Genomic DNA, 18,096 nt, shown 5'->3' on the forward strand with positions numbered 1-18,096 from the left:
TTCAAACATTCATGAATTGAACATTAATTTATTGAGGAATACCTGACAGAATATATTTGTTTAAGTTGAGAAGGGTTTATGAATTTGAGAAATTTCAATGACAAATGTAACACTCTTCAAATGCTAGAGGACCTAACTTGCAAGTGAGTTCAGGAGGTTTATTTTGTAATGTGGGGGGAAAAATGGTTTATTTTATTTGATAAGTGAGCATGGTGGTTCATAAATAAAAAATGGGCGTCAACTTATCTACCTTTGAGTCCTTAAAATCAGCTCAAAAAACGCTCCACGCCATTTCGTCGTGTAAGTCAACCCTTGAAAAAACAATTTGGTGTACAAGTCGACCAAAAAAAAAGACTCCAACAGATTTTCATTGAAACTTCTATTGAAAACAACAACACATTTTGAACCCTTCAAAATCACTATCACGACTGAAAACAGCAACATTTTTAGACCCCTTCAAAGTAATCGTCTAAGGCAAAGATCACGGCAAGCACATCCATCCTCTCTGTTTAAACAGTTGTCATACGGGCCCCAGTCTATATCTGATGAGGCGGCTTCAGCTTCATCTTCAGCATCCGATAATAAATCATCTTCCGTGCCTTCAATTACACAAAAATACTGCACTTTTTAAACTCTTTTATTACTGTCTGCCCTTTAACTTTGTCCCATGCCTTGAACACAAAGTTACACAGCACATCAAGCGATGCATCACGCATTGTCCCATCTTTTGTGAATGATTTTTGTCTGCACTCAACATCCATGTATATATATTCCATTCCTCACACACATGGTCTTTGAATGGCTTGTTCAAGCAGACATCAAGAGGTTGTAATATAGATGTCAAACCCCCTGGGATAACTGCCATGTAAGTATTATGTAGTGTTTATCTACTTTTAGTGTTCTCAGTTAAGTGGTTACAAAACATCGCAGACCAGCAAACTCTGTACCTTGCATAAACCACCTGGCTGCCTGTTCCACACATTTTCCATCCATAGTTTTACACCATTTTCATTCATCCATCCATCCTTTTTCATGAACATATACAAAAATGCCCAAAGGGAATTTCATTTTAGGTGTAATTTTGCGTTTGAAGCTTATCATGGGTCTTCATCCCATTGGCCATGCACACAATAAACTTTGTCCTTTTGTGGTCTGTACTTCTGGTTTACACAGTTTCACACCTTTCCATTGCACTGTTGCCTATCATAGGGGTTTTGTCTATATTTCCAGTATTTGTCAATGCAAACTAGTGTTTCTGCTGGTTACATATAATAAACTGGTGAAAATTTACAACTTTATGATCAAGATCTTTAAGTAGTTTCTAAGCAATTTTTGCTTTTTGTCATAATACCAGATTTTTCGGGGGGTGTGGCAAGATTGCGTAGAAGGAAGATGTGTGTTCCACCTCTCCCCAGCTGGTTTTTTAATAGTCTAAAAGTGATTAAAAATAAGATTTACAGTTATTTAAATAACAATGCTTTATGATGTCATCTAATGTGAAAAAGCTTAATCCTCAGCTTCAGAAAAAACTGCCAAATAAAAGTGCGGAAGAATTGAGGCCTACCTGTATTGCTGAATCCACGGAGTTGTCGTTGGGAGTCTCCAAGCCTCAGAGGACTCCAGCCCGTTCGACTTCGACTCCAGTGCCAATTCTGCATCCTCAAGATGATGCCAGCACATTAGTGAGTTCGGCCGTTGCCGACCCGCGTCCACGTGAAGTCATGCGTGTGGGCGGAACGGCCGGTAAGGGGACCCGTGACCTCTCTGGACGACCCAGTGGCGCGCAGGGTAGCGTCAGAAGATGCCTCTGCGGGTTCGACAGCTTCGCCTGGCCTGCGTGTGGCATCAAGGGCCCGGGAGTTGCTGTGGGGGAGCCTGAGCGCCGGCGTCCCAAAGAGGTCGGGGTGCCGGCGTCAGGTGTCCAGACCCGCAGCTGTTCAGTTAAAGGAACTGTGCTGACTGAGGAAGAAGAGGAACTTAACTTATTGGAATGCATCCAGGAGGAGGAGCTTGCTGTGAAAGAGGGTGAATCTCCAAAAGTGGAAGTGGAATCTGGACTGGATTCAGTGTTTATTGTTTTGGAAGGGATTGCTGGTCAAATACAGCAAATGCATAATATGTCAAAACAAATATCAACTCAAATGACTCAAGGATTTATGGAGATGAAAATAAAAATGAATACTTTGTGTGATGAAATGTCAACTGTGAAACAGGAAATGACTAGTTAAAAAGTGATATTAATAAATGTATACCATCATAGACACTGCAAGATAATTTTAAGAAAATTGAAACAGCTTTCTCTGAGTGTCAAACTCAGGTAGAACAGAAAAGAGAAAAAGTGGAAGGATCTTTTGTAGATTGGGGGATTCAGAAAAGAGATTAAATGAAGAAGATTGATTCGTTGGAAAATCAAAGTCGGAGGAATAATGTGAAAATAGTTGGTCTTCCAGAGGATGTGGAAGGTGCTGACCCTATAAATTTTTTTAAGCACTGGATCCCAAAGGTGCTGGATAAAGAGTCTTTCCCTGAAGGTTTGGAATTGGATAGGGCTCATAGAGCTTTTGAGAAGAAGACCAGGACAAGCACCAAGAGCAGTTCTGATTCGTTGTTTAAAATATCAAGATCGTGAAATGATTTTACGCATGGCAATACAGAATGCAAGACAGAATCGATCTCCATTAACGGTTCAACATGTTAGGGTGTTATTTTATTCTGATTTGAGTCAAGAGGTTATTAGAAGACGACGAGAATTTAATACAGCTAAAAATGTTTTGTGGCAAAAAGGTTATAAGTTTGCTTTTCACTACCCTGCAATTTTGAAGGTTTTCTATGGCAATTTTCAATCTCAATTTTTTGAGAATGATCATGATGCCTTGGTTTTTGCTAACTCTTTGCCGGAATTGCGAAGAAATGGATCTCCTCCGTTATCTCCTAAGAGGAGAGTGAATGGAAATGGAAATGGACATGGGAATGTAAAGAATGGAAGGAAAGAAGAGTTGACAGAAAGTCTTCTTGATGTTGAAGATCCGGAGCAGTCATTGGGCTTGGAATCATTGGGTTAAATATATGGACTATATTTGATTGTGTTTGATTAAATAATCAATATGTATCTGGCTGGGATGGGGGTGGTGGCTGACACTGAAAACTTTGACAGTCATCTACCACTAGTGGGTTTACCACACGCAGTTTTTTAGGGTATTACCACCTTTGGGTGGGTTTTTTGTTTGTTATTTTTACTTCATGTTTTTGAGGGAGTTTTTGTTTGGAAGAATTGTAGAGGGGAGCATTATTTTGTAGTGTATAATTATATTAGTAGTTTAAAACAATGTATCAATTGAATTTTGCAACTTTTAATGTGCAAGGGTTAAATAATCCAATTAAGAGAAAGAGAATATTGGCCCATATATATAAAAAAAATGAAAATTGATATTGCTTTTTTACAAGAAACACATTTGACTGAGAAAGAACATTTGAAATTGAAAAGGGATTGGGTTGGTCATGTTTTCTCTTCTTTTAATGCTAAGGCAAGGGGAGTAGTGATTTTGATTCATAAAAATTTACCTTTTGAATTGGAATCTTTAGAGCGGTATGCTGGTAGAGTGTTAAGAGTGAATTGTAAAATTTTTGCTGAATCATGGACTTTGTTGTATCTTTATGCCCCTAATATAGATGATGAGGGTTTTATCTCAGAAGCTTTTTTATTGTTAACTCAAGCTAATGAAAATGTTTTAGTTGGTGGTGATTTTAATTGTGTTCTCGACCCTTTATTAGATAGAAACCCAAAGAGTATAAGGAAATCAAAGATGGCAACACAAATTAATGTGTTAATGAAAGATTTAAATTTGGTGGATACTTGGAGAAAAGTTAACCCTACAGGGAAGGATTTTTCTTTTTATTCTTCGAGACATGATTCGTTTTCTAGAATTGATTTATTTTTGGTATCAGCGGATTTACGAGCTGAATATAAAAGTAGAGTTATATCAGATCATTCATTATTACTTTTTTCTTGTGAAAATTCGGAGGCAGTGTGTCCGTCGTTTAGATGGAGGTTTAATGTAATGCTATTGAAAAAAACAGAGTTTGTTACTTTTGTTAAAGAGCAGATTTCTTTATTTCTGACTGAAAATGTTAATTCTGTGGATAGTCATTTTGTAATATGGGATGCTTTGAAAGCTTATTTGAGAGGGAAGATCATTAGTTATTCTACGAAAGTTAATAAACAATATATGGCAGATAGTTTAGAGTTAGAAAATAGGATTGCCGAGTTAGAGAAGGACTTTCAGAAACGAGTAACTGAAGTTAAAAAATTGCATTGGAGAGGTTGAAGTTGTGTTATAATACTTTACAAACATCAGTTTGAGCGCTTAATTAATCGATCTAAACAACGTTATTATGAGTTGGGGGAAGAGCTCATAAGGTACTTGGCAAATGAAAGCTGAACAGATGTGTCGGACTATTAATGCTGTTAAGAAGAATTCAATAATAACATAAGCCTCAGAAAATGAATGACCAATTTTATTCATTTTATCAAAAATTATATACTTCTGAGGGGCAACAGGATAATGGTTTTATTGATTCTTACTTATCTAAATTAAAGTTACCGGTCGGTATTAGATGGAATTGATGTTCACGAATTGGAATCTCCATTTACGGATTTTGAAATTAAGGAAGTTATTCAGGAAATGCCAAACGGAAAGTCCCCAGGGGACGATGGATTCCCTGTGGAATTTTATAAATTTTTTAATGATGATTTATCTAATGAATATGGAGGCGTGTTGAATCAATTTACTAAAGATCAGGTTACCAGAATCATGTTCTAGTGCTTTAATAACTGTTGTTCCAAAATAAGATCCATTGAAAGTGTCTTTGTATAGATCTATTACTTTATTAAATGTGGATTATAAAATTATAGTGAAAGTATTAGCTAATAGACTTGCTAAATATTTGCCTAGATTGGTACATATTGATCAAACAGGTTTTATTAAAAATAGAAATGCATCAGACAATATATTTCGATTAATTACTTTGGTCAATGCATATTGAAAGCAACCTAACCATTCTATGGTGGTTACATTAGATGCAGAAAAAGCTTATGATAGGGTTGAGTGGAGTGTTAGAGAAATTTAAATTCAGCCTTTTTTATTGGTTGAGTTAAGGTTGGGTTATGAACCTGATTGCTAGGGTGGTGACGAATGGACAGATTTCTTTACCATTTAAATTGACTTGTTCAACTCGACGGGGCTGCCCATTGTCACCAGCCTTATTTGCATTGGTTATTGAACCGTTAGCTCAGGCTATTAGACAAAATGAAGAAATTAGATGGATGTGGGTTAAGAATATAAAATTAATTTATTTGCGGATGACGTGTTGGTATATTTGACGGAACCGGAACGATCGTTGAAACAATTGCAAGAGTGTTTGAAATTTGGAGAATTATTGGGCTATAAAGTTAATTGGGACAAAAGTGAAATTTTACCAGTTGGAGTGGGAGATTATTCTGAATTTAAAACAATTACAAAATTAAGGTGGACAAGTAAAATTAAATATTTAGGTGTGTTTATGGATACGAATTATCAATCATTGAATCAATTAAATTATGTGTCTATATTAAGATGGATTAAAGCAGATTTGATTAAGTGGAAAGATCTTCCATTAACTTTGATTGGTCGGGTTAATTGTATTAAAATGAATATTTTTCCACGATTTCAATATTTATTTCAGTCCCTACCTTGTTTACTTATTAAAGGTTTTTTTCAAGATTTGAATAAATCAGTGAGAGTTTTTATGGAAAGGTAAATTAGCTCAAATGGCGCTGCATAGACTTACATCGAAGTATACATTGGGTGGATTACAATGACCACATTTTCAAAATTATTATGAAGCGGCCCAGTTGAAGTTCATAAGTAGATTGATGGATTTAGAACAGCCTCCTAGCTGGGCTAAATGGAGATGGCATGTATTCTTAGGGTTGAAATCCATGAATTTATATTTCGTTTTGAATTTGAATTTGTTACAGCAATATAATATGCTGATATTGAAACATTTATTAAAGATTTGGCAAAAAAAATAGGATGTTAGGGTCGAAAGATAAATTATCTATTTTAACTCCACTGTATAATAATCAGCTTATTTCTTTTTCAATGTTTAACAATCATTTAAAGATTTGGGATTCTAAAGGTATAAAGACAATACAAGATTGTTTTGTAGAGGGGCAATTTCTTTCTTTTAATCAATTGAGGGAAAGATTTGATATACCTGTTAATTCTTTGTTTGTGTATTATCAACTTAGAGCTTTGATAAAAGATAATTATGGTAAAGAGATGATTTTACCAACTTTGTCAAGATTTTAATCTTTGATTTCCTCTATACCGAAAAAGGGTTATATTTCAGTTATGTATAATTTGTTACAAGATAGTATGGATAAGCCAGATTGGAAGAAATCTAAACTTAAATGGGAGAGTGATTTAGAATTTATTTTTCCTGACGAAGATTGGGCAAGTATGTGCAAGACAATGTAATTAAATTGACCAATGTGCGCTATGGAATGGTTAATTATAATTTTTTACATCAATTGTATTTGACCCCGGAAAAGTAAAAAAAAATATATGGATTTAGTAACTCGGATTCTTGTTTTAGATGTGGTTCATGTATTAGAACTTTTTTTTACATGCTGTATGGAATTATGTTAAAGTTCAATAATTTTGGCAAGATATTAAAGTAGTTTTGGAGAAATTATAGAATTTTATAATTCCAACGATTTTCTTGTTGGGAAATTTATATTCGTTAAGAAGAATGGTATTGGATAAAATTCAAGTTGCTTTTGTACGTTTGGTATTATTAGTAGCGCGTAAATGGGTTGCTTGTACCTGGAAAGATGATACCGAGATTAATTTTGCTTGTTGGCATAATGAATTGAAAGTATGTGTTGTTATGGAAAAAATTACTTATACTTTATATGATAATTCTTCTTCTTTTGTTAGTACGTGGTCTCTGTATTTGAAATATATGCATTTAATTATACTTTGAAATGTTGTTAACATTTAAAAATTTTTGATATATTAATTAATATTTTCTTTTTTTTGCTCCCCTTAAGGGAACTGGCTGTAAGGCTGGGAGGGGGGGATGGGTATTAATGAAAAATTTTCTTTGACTATTTTTATACTGTATGCTGTGTTTTTGTTTTCTTTTAAATAAAGTTTGGGGGAAAAAAATACCAGATATTTCGTCATCTTGAAACGGTTGCACCTGCCTTCTGTAGCTTCAAAATCATTAGAATTTTGGGTGCGACTTTGATCACTACAATACAAAGGTTCTCATTTTATTTCGGGTGACTGTAGCAGGTCTTGTTCACGTACCCATTGTGCAATGTGATTTTCCAACTCTGGCCAACAAGTGATTGATTCTTCTTCTAATCAAACATTGCCTTTTTGGTATTTTTCTTCAAGACTATTCTTTCTTCCTTCAATCTCTTACCAACTTCTCATATATCAAATTTTCTTGCACAATTATTGGTTTTCTTGGTCATTTCTATCACTTACTTTAAAACTCGCTTCATACTTTTGTCATTTTGACGGAACCTCCACGATAACAATCACCTCCAGCCAAAGCCCATCAAATCAATCATCTCGATTTTCGGGGGTCGACTTATACACTGACATGCCCAACATCTCGGGCATCGCGATTTTGGAGGGGTAGACATATGCCGGGTATATGATAAAATCCTTGAAAAGGGGGAGTCAACTTGTATGCCAAAATATACGATACTTAACAAAAATATAAGTTTTACTCCTTGAAACATTTATGGAAACATTTAGGCAAAGAATATTTAATGCCACTTTGTGCTTTTCCTAGTTAATTCCAAGAACAATGAAGCTTCCAGATGGGAGACCTGAATTTTTCTTTTACTATACTTTGCTGGGAAATGATGTCACAAATGATCCTTTTACTGATCTCATAAACCCAAATTTTGCACCTGAACGAGCTTCAGTGAAGATTCGTAGTCGAACAGAAATTCTGCGTTTATTCTTGGCTTCACAATCAAGCCTGCAGGTAAAATTTATGTGCTTCAGTTCACAAAATATAGTAATTATATTTCTGGACTAATTGTTGATAAGTGACGATGAACAATCTGGAGACCCAGTTTCAAATTCTGTCGAGGGATTTTAATTCATTTATTTTGGTTAATACATTGGAATGAGAAAAAAAGTCGAACATTGTGTCATGGAAATTATTCTGGTTCATGAATGTTCTTCAAGGAAGGAACTTTCCTGTCTTCAGCTCATCAGCTTTACAAATGACTTCAGACCTGCCAATGTGGGTGATCTTGAAATGACTTTGGAAGTCACAGTCAAAATTGACGGGATAGGAAATGACCATCAGAACAAGGAAAAACCACTGCGCATCCATCCCCACATCCCCTGATGATCATAGACTAACATCAAAATGCACCATATCCATCATCCTTCCTTCATCAGTTTGTTTAGTCACCTCTTTGAAAAAGTTAGTTTGACTTATGAGGCAATATTTCCCCCTCATGGACCCATGCTGGCTATCTTTGGTAAGATGATGCTTCTCCAAATGCCTGTAAATGCTCTCCCGAAGAAAATGGTCCACTAGTTTGTCCATCTCTAATGTAAAACTCACTGGTCTATAATTCCTGAAGATGATCACAGGGTGCTTCAGGAGATTGAATCAGAGGAAAGCATCTGGTCTGCACAGATTACCCAGCCGAGTACTGAAAACCTGTGCTGATCAACAGGCCAAAGTTTTCACAAATATCTTCAATATCCCTCTCCAACAAGCCTCAATCGTATTGGTGCCTAAGAAGAGTGTGGTAACCTGCCTAAATGACGAATGACCAGCCACAGTGGTGGTGTTTTGAGAGGGTGGTATTGAAGCATAACAGCTGAGTGACGACATGAATCCTTTGTAATTTACCTAATGCAGCAACAGGACTGCAGCAGATGCCATCTCACTGCTTTACACAAACCTGGCAACACTTGGACAGAAAAGATGCTCTTTATTAACGACAGTTTGGCATTTAACACCATTGTCCCCATAAAACTAATCGGTAAACTCCCAAGTCCTGGGTCTCGATACCTGTGTCATTGGATCTAATCAGTGCAGATTGGCAAGAACATCTCCTCTACCATCAGCACCAGAGCACCACAGGGCTGCGTACTGAGCTCCCTGCTTGACTTGCTAAACACACACCACTGCGTGGCTTGGTCTAACAACAGCATTGATAAATTTGCTGATGAAACCACAACAGTGGGCTGTACAAAAATAAATCAGCATACAGGAGGGAGGTTGACTATTTGGCTGAATAGTCTACAGTACTAATAGCAACCTCTCCCTCAATGTCACCAAAAATATTGACCTGACTGTAGCCATTAGGAAAGGAAATCTGTGGTATACAATCCAGTAATCATTGTGTTGGGGGAGGTGGAGAGGGTGAGCAAATTTAATCGCTATCTCAAATGCCATCATGAAGAAAGCGCATTAGCGCTTCGACTTCCTCAGGGGTTTACGGAGGTTTGGTATGTCAGAAATGTTGGCAAACTTCAACAGATGTGTTGATGTGGAAAGTGTGCTGACTAGCGACATCACAGCCTCGTATCAGTAATTGGGCAGAGAGCCCTGCAAAAGCAGTGGACACAACCCAGTACATCAAAGGCAAAATTCTCTCCTCCATTGAGAACACCATCGGAGACCAGCAACGATCATCAAGGATCCACATCATGCACTCTCATTTCTTCGTGAAAGAGGTATAAGTGGCACAAGCCTCCTATTACCATGTTCATGAACAGTTGATACCCATCTACCATACAATTTCTGAACATCACTCAATCAGAGACTCATTTAAGGGCTATGATGTACATTAGTCATTGGTGAATATATTTTTTCTGTATTTGCACAGTCAGTTTGGTTAAATTTATTTCTTTGTTTACATTTTAAATTTTGTATATGCATCTTTTCCTTGAATACAGTTGGCGATGAGTAGAAATTCTGCTGGCCTGCAGGAAAAAAAATCTCATGGTTGTATCATTTGTCACTGATGTTCTCTGACTTTTAATTTGAACTTGAAATACTGGCCTTGCAGCAACACCCACATCCTCAAAAATGAACCAATTAAAATAAACATGCAATGAATATTGATTAATCTTGTCATTGGGATGAAACATTTCACATCCAACATAATTGTTCACCAAATATTTTTATCTTCCATGATTTTAAGGCCTCACAAAATCGCTCACTTCAGAGTTGGATTACCAGCCTTGCTATTGTTTTATGTACAGTAAAATCCCTATTATCTGGAATTCAATCAACTAACAGTCTCAGGCAACCAGCAAAAAATTCTCAGATAATATATGGAAAAAATACAAAAGTTTAAAATTGGTGACCCCCAGCATTCACTTATTCCACATCTACCATTCCCCATAGGTGTTCTAGTGTATTTGGCATCCTTTTCATTGATAGGATGCTATGAATTTTCATAGCCTTCCTCACTGCAATTTTCTCCTTTAATCTTTGTTTCCCACTGCACTTTTGTAAAAAAAAAAAAATCCTAAATTTGTGAACATTATTTATGAATAAGTTTATGTAAATACAATTTACTGTCATTATATGCGCAACTGGTTTCTTATATTTGGACATGAAATATGACCTTGATCTCGTGGCATTGCACTGAGTTGGAAGGATGAAAACAAACAATACAACTCTTGTTGTTTGCTGAACTACTGTGACTTGTTTTTAAGACAACAAAGTCTATTTCTGTCTGGTTAAGGATGTTTCTTCTGACGTGCTATTTCCCAGCTTGTGTTAAATGTCTCAAGCCTTAACTTGCCAACAAATAGAACATCTCTCCAGTCTACAAACTTGTTATTTTATTTTGTTGGTTGTTTTGTGTAAGATGCCTGCCACATTGACCACCGCCAGTGGGCTGATAACGCCTCAAACCGTGCATCTTGGCGCCTCACAGTTTGGCGGGCAGCAACCTCCTTTGAAGAAGACCGCAGAGCCCACCTCACTGACAAAAGGCAAAGGAGGAAAAACCCAACACCCAACCCCAACCAACCAATTTTCCCCTGCAACCGTGTCTGCCTGTCCCGCATCGGACTTGTCAGCCACCAACGAGCCTGCAGCTGACGTGGACATTTACCCCCTCCATAAATCTTCGTCCGCGAAGCCAAGCCAAAGACTTTCATTGCATCTGTGTGCATGACAAACTCATTTATTCGTATTATCTTACTAAGTTTTATCATGAATTTCCTGCTTTGATATCCTGCATTGATATCTAAAAGCTCAATACCTAAAGCTTTATTAGATTAAAGTCAGGAGTAGGAACCTGGCTGTGTTTTGTCATCCAAGAACATAAATGCAATTTATCATTTTCACAATTGAAAAGGTCATTGTTTGGCTGTTGGTGTTAAGCATGGAAATTTTAAATCAACTTGATGTTGGCAATTTGCAGACAATGTGAAACAAGACAATGTCGAGGAAGTGGCTATTAAAATGATTTCACAAGGTAACAGACATTAAGATGTGTGCAATTTTGTATTTTCAGGGCATTAGGATTGTTCATGTAATTTTAGTGAGTGCTGTCATTACTAATGAATTATCAGGATCTTTCTGAAAGGGATGAATTGTCAGTTTTTATCACCCATTCAATCGTCAAAATTATTGATAATTCAAGTATGAATATCTTAAAAATGTGATTTAAATGTGGAGTAATATCGCTGGTAAATTTCAAGATAACTTCATTGATATTTGTCTGTTTCAAACTTCAGATACATTTATGTTGTGGAGATAGATCGCTGGGCAGCACAGAGATATCACTAGCAGGATTATTAAGAGGAGACCAAGAAATAGATAAGCATCCTACAACAGTCGAAGGGGCATTTACTTTGGTGCCACCTGACAAAACAAAACAGAAGTTGCCTCCTCTGCCACTTGAATTGTCCCCGACAGTGGGAGTATCAGTTGCTCTTCGAAAAGAAGGTATAATTTCTCAGGTAATTATGGTTTGCTTTATTTCTAACACTTTTTTTCTTGATGTTTTATTTTGACTGATGCAGTCCTTACTCTGAAATTTGAAGGATAATAGTGGTTTATTATTCTGTGAGGAAGAGAAGTAGTTAAGGTACCAACCTAACCTTTATTCTGTGCCACTGGCGCTGTTTTGATGACAAGATGCTGACAATGCAGACACAGACAGGGTGAACTGGACCAGTTATCATATTAGTGGGCTCATTAGCATATGTCTGCAGTAAATAATGATTGCAATCTTTACCAGAGTGAATTGTCAATTTGATGTCCTTGTTCATCTTTGACTTCAGTACTCGAGCCAGCAAGCTCTCTTAATCATGCATATAACTCTGAGGTCTCCTTCTCAGCACTTTAATTATTGCTACAATTGTTCATGTTGAATTCATGCTGGAATTCTGTGCAGGGTTGAGAGATGAAGGACTTTTTGACAACTTGAGGGCTTTGCACGAAGAAGCTGCTCTCAGGTGTGAAGGACTTTGTAACCACCAGTTGACAGCAGGGGACATGTTCTTTGGTGCAAAGCATGTATGCATAATGCCACTATTAACATAGAACAGTACAGTGTCACACAATGTTTTGCCAACCCATATAAACCTACTTCATGATCAATCTATCCCTTCTCTCCCTCGCAACTGATAACCCTATTGTAGTGACATCTATGTGCCTATCTAAGTCTTTTAAATGTTCCTTTTGTATCAGCCTTAATCACGATCTTTGCCAATGCATTCCATGCCCCTGTGTATATATATATATATATATATTTTTTTTTTAAATGGCTTCTGATGTCTACATTAAACTTTCTCTACTCGCCTTAAACTTGTATTCTCTGGTATTGGCCATTACCACCCCAAGAAAAAAGATGCTAGCTGTCCACTCTATCTATGCCATTCATAATTTTATGTACCTCAGTGAAGTGTTCTCTCAGGTTCCGGCGCTACAAAGAGAGAAGGCCTAGTTCGTTTAATCTTCCTTACGACATGTCTTTCAATCCAGGCAGGATTCTGGTAAATCTCCTCAACACCCTCTTCAAAGCTTGCAGGTCTTTCTGAAAATGAGACAACTGGAATTGAGCACAATACTTTTAACTGATCTAACCAGTGTTATATCGAGTTGTAACATTTCTTTGTGGTCTTGAACTGAATCCCCCAACTAATGATGGCCTATGGACCATATGCCACCTTCACCACCCTTTCAATTTTCATGGCAACAGTGGACTCCAAGATCTCTCTGTTCCACAACACTGCTATGAATCCTGCCATTAGCCATGTGCTATGTTTTCAAGTTTACAAAATGCATCACTTCACACATTTCCAGATTGAACACTGTCTGCCACTATTCTGCCCAACTTTGCATCCTGTCCTTAATAAATAGTAACCTGCAACAACCTTCTACACTATCCACAACACCTCCTACCTGCATGTCATCTCCAAACCCTCCACTTCCTCGTTCATTATTTATAAAACTCAAAATAGATCAAATCCATCTGGAACACCATTTGTAACTGACCTCCAGACAAAATATGCTCCTGCTGCTACCACCCCCTGCTTTCTTTGGGAAGCCAGTGTGGATTCCATGCAACCAAGTTTCCATCGATCCCCTTCCTCATGCTTTTCTGAATGAGCTTACCACGGGAAATCTTACTAACACCAAAATGCACCACATCCATCACCCTTCCTTCATCAGTTTGTTTAGTCACCTCTTTGAAAAAGTTAGTTTGGCTTATGAGGCACTATTTGCCCCTCATGGACCCATGCTGGCCATTTCTTAGTCAGATGATGCTTCTCCAAATGCCTGTAAATGCTCTCCCGAAGAAAACAGTCCAATAGATTGTCCATCTCTGATGTAAAACTCACTGATCTATAATTCCTAGGATTATTCTTATTACCATTCCTGAACAAAGACACATTTGCTATCCATCAATTGTCTGGTACCATTGCTGAGGCAAGGCAGAATGTAAAGATCATCAATTCCTTTGCTTCCCTGATGTATATTCAGTCCAGCCCTGGTGATTTATCTAGGCTAATATTTTTCAGAAGCTCAAATACTACCTCTTTCTTGACCTTGATATGAGCTTCTTCTATGCTGACATCTGATTCAAGATTCCTCTTCCTGGTGTGACAGAGTATATAGAGAGAGAGATTATTTGGAGATAAATTGGGAAAGGTTTGTTCGAGTAGGTTACGTACAAACTCTTGAAAACAGATCTTATTTGAAATACTGCAGCTCTGCCCAATGCTAGACATATCGGGGCCTCACAGCTTTTGCAAGAGCTTTGGAGAGTGCTCAAGAGACTTCACTAATGGATTGTTGTTTACAGAAGGCAACAGATGAAAGAGTATGTTGGAGCCACTGCTATCTGGAAGAGAGCTTACTGTTCTAAGAGGGTCATGTAGTTTTTCAAGCAGAGAGTTAAACAGGCTTTCTCTCAGTTAGAGAGGGAGAGGCACAGAGATCACTTGTACAGTGTTACAGCCAACAGAAGTGGCCGGGACTGGAACAGGACAAACTGGCAAGCTTATGGAAAGCCCCCTTGTGGTTCATGCAAGAGGAGAGGACTGGCTGTCGAATGTTTCACTTGCAGTAAGAGGAACAAAAAGGAACTGTGGTGTCCTGAAAGAAAGAGGTTTTCATCTGGAGAACTCTAAAGGGGCATGTTTTGTCAGCAAGACACTGGAGTGGCTGATGGAAGTACATCAGTTGTGGATGTCCTGGAACAACAAATCTCTCTCTGAAAACCGATAAGAACCTTCCTGAGCAGTAACCATTTATGTTTCAAGCACCAAAGTCGGTGAACTTTATAAATGTTAAAGTCTGTGCGCAGTATTAGAATTGACTGCAACCAGTGAACTTGGAGTAAAGAGAAGTGAAATTGGACTTATTTGATCCAAATAACTTTTCTGAACTTATACACACACACACACACACACACACACACACACACACACACACACACACACACACACACACACACACAAAGTCAAAGCTGGCAAACTTTGAAAGGCTGTCTAGTCAAAGGAGAAGACTGGAGATCTGAAAGCTCTCTTTAAACATGTTTCCATGTTTAAAGATAATCAAAAGCAAAAGCAACTTTTGTTTAAGTAACCATTTGTCTTGGTGAATATCTATTGCTGCTGGGTTTTGGGGTCCTCTGGGCTCGTAACATTTTATGGGGACTCTTCTGTTTGATTTGAAAATTGGAGTTTTTGTGATTTATTAGTTCATTGTTTTTTTCAAGCTAATTTAAAGCTTGCGTGTGTGGAAAAACATCACAATGGAAGTTGATATATTTTTGTCATAACCATCACCTGCAGAGCAAGAGAAAAGAAGAACTGATGGTTATTTCTAAGGCATTAAAACTGGCAATCAGTGAAGCAAAGTATTCATTAAGGACCTTGCCTGCTTTCAGGCAAGTTTTCTCCTTTATTCCTGAGCGACCCTGCTCTCACTCTTGCTTCGTGACATGACGAAATGGACAATCTTCACAATAAAACAGGTTTCTGCTGCTCCGACTGCTTTGGAGGGATCATGAAATCCTTTGTTATTTATTGCATTGGGAATCAAAATCTGAGATAGATCACAACTTTGCATAATGATGACACAGTGTAAAGTCATGTGTTTTTTGATGAGCAGCTGTAGAAAAGTGGGAGAGAAAAGGAGAAAATGACCAAGATTCACCCTTGCTAGCTTTCATTCAAATTATACACTAAACCTGTATTTTGCCTTTCATTACCTCTTGGACTGGACATCACAATTTGGTCACAATATTAAATTAAAGCCTGATGTATTGTTATGGAGTCCAGAGGACCCAAAACCAGCAGCAATAGATATGCACCACAACACAGGGTCACTTAAACAAAAGTTGCTTTTAATTATCTTTATATTAGAACAAAAAAAAACAGAATTAAACTTATTACTTAACCTACTTAACCTACTTAATCCCCCCCCCTCTAATACTAAGCGCAGGTGTATGTAATGTATATTTAAGATCCAAGTTTTTTGGATCACAATCCAATCTCACTGGTTGCAGGTAATTCTTGTACTGTGCACAGAAGTTAGCATTAATAAAGTTCACCAGGCTTTGGTGTTTAACAGGCAAATGGCTACCACTCAGGAGGGTTCTTGCTGGTTGACAGAGAGAGATTCCTTTTCCAGGACATCCGCAACTGATTCCTTCTCAATCAGTCTTGCTGACGAAACTTGCCCCCTTCAGGGTTCCCCAGATGATCCTCTTTCTTTCAGGTCACCTTTCAGATCTCCAGTCTTCTCCTTTGACCAGACAGCCTTTCAAAGTTTGCCAGCTTTGATCTTCTGGAACTGATTTCTGTCTCCTTTCTCTCTGTTTCACACCCTCCCTCTCTGAGAGCAAACCTCTTCTCTGCTTGCAAAGATCACATGCTCTCCCAGGCAAGCTGCTGTTGATATTTTTGTTGCCTCTGCAAAAAGCATTCTGCAAAAGTCCTGCAAATATTCTCTTTTAAAATGTGTGTGTGCAAGTTGCTCTAACAATTCCTCCCAAACCACCTCTAAATACTCTGTCACAATATGAAGATCAACAAAATATTTATGGTACATTCACTTTAGGAGTGTCTTAGCAAAGTTGGCGAAAGCCTGTTGATGAAAAATTCAATACATGACGCAAAGGCACGATTGAACAGTTCATGAATTAGCTTTGGACGACACCACATGGGCATTGATGCAGCTTTCTGGGTTGGTGTATCCACAAATCGGAATAAATACTGGCTCAGGTGACTTTGCGAGGAAAATGTACTCTAATCCTAAGAGAGGGCATGTACTTCATGTAACCACTCCCAATCTTTTTAAAATATTTTTGGGGATCTGGGTGTCACTGGCATTTATCACGAGTAACCGTCTTAAATTGTTGCATTCATTCTGGTGAAGCTTGCCCTACAGTGCTGTCAGGGAAGGAGTTCTACTATTTGGACCTGTTGCGCTTCGCACTTTTGAATGACCAGTGATGTATTTGAAAGTCAGAATGGTGTGTGACTTACATAGAAACATAGAAAATAGGTGCAGGAGCAGGCCATTTGGCCCTTCATGCCTACACTGACATTCAATATGATCATGGCTGATCAGTACCCGGTTCCTGCCTTCTCCCCATACCCCTTGATCCCCTTAGCCACAAGGGCCAAATCTAACCTACTCTTAAATATTGACAAGGAACTGGCCTCAACTACTTCCTGTGGCAAAGAATTCCACAAGTCCACCACCCTCTGAGAGAAGAAATTTTTCCTCATCTCATTTCTAAAAAAACTTCCTCCTTATCCTTAAACTGTGACCCCTGGTTCTAATTTTTTCCCAGCATTGGAAAGAACCTGCCTGCATCGAGCCTGTCTAAACCCTGAAGAACTTTATATGTTTCTATAAGATCCCAACCCCACCCCCCCCCCCCCCACCCATCTTCTAAATTCCAGAGAGTACAAGCCTAGTCGATCCAACCTTTCTTTTGCAAGACTTGGAGGAAAACAACAGTTGATTGTGTTCCCATGTGCCTGTTGATCTTGTCCTCTTTGGCACAAGCGATAAAGAAGAGTTTGGAAGGTGCTTTCACAGAAGCTTGGTTGAGAAACCTTTGATTTTGAAGGTACGCACTGCAGTCATGATGTGCGGTTGGAAAGAGAATTAATGTTTACACTGGGTGAATGGATGTCAATCAACTTGAGTGAAACAAGAAAGTCTGCAGATGCTGTGATTGTGGTTGGTAAACAAAAGTGCTGGAGTAATTCAGCAGGTCCCACAGCATCCATAGGAGACAAAAAATATATAGCCAATGTTTTGGGCCTGAACCCTTTATCAAGGAATGACCAAAAAGCAGGCAGGTGCCTGAATAATTGAGATTGTTGGTGCTGCTTTCATTTAGCCACAGGCAAGTGACGTGGACTTTATGGCCATTGCAACAATGCAGAGCAATGTCTTGTTGAAAATGTATCAGGATTTGAAGGAATATCCCAGGCAGTTTGTTACTGTTCGCTCTGACTACTTTGACTTGCAAGAGAACAAAATGAAGTGTAAAAATGTAGATGATTATAG

The 18,096-nt window shown here is 38.0% G+C and overlaps 1 protein-coding gene across 5 annotated transcripts in view; it reads left to right on the plus strand.

Annotated features, from left to right (window-relative positions):
• The window catches only part of cep120 (centrosomal protein 120), a 96,811-nt gene that overhangs the window by 10,789 nt on the left and 67,926 nt on the right, over positions 1-18,096 (plus strand). For all 5 annotated transcript variants that reach the window (XM_069893397.1, XM_069893417.1, XM_069893406.1 and 2 more), the window contains exons 6-7: positions 7,852-8,049; positions 11,790-12,014. In XM_069893397.1, the coding sequence (XP_069749498.1) occupies positions 7,852-8,049; positions 11,790-12,014 (423 nt within the window). The remainder of the gene's footprint in view (positions 1-7,851; positions 8,050-11,789; positions 12,015-18,096) is intronic.

The sequence above is a fragment of the Narcine bancroftii genome, chromosome 1 (genome assembly GCF_036971445.1).
Source record: "Narcine bancroftii isolate sNarBan1 chromosome 1, sNarBan1.hap1, whole genome shotgun sequence".
Taxonomy (NCBI): Eukaryota; Metazoa; Chordata; class Chondrichthyes; order Torpediniformes; family Narcinidae; genus Narcine; species Narcine bancroftii.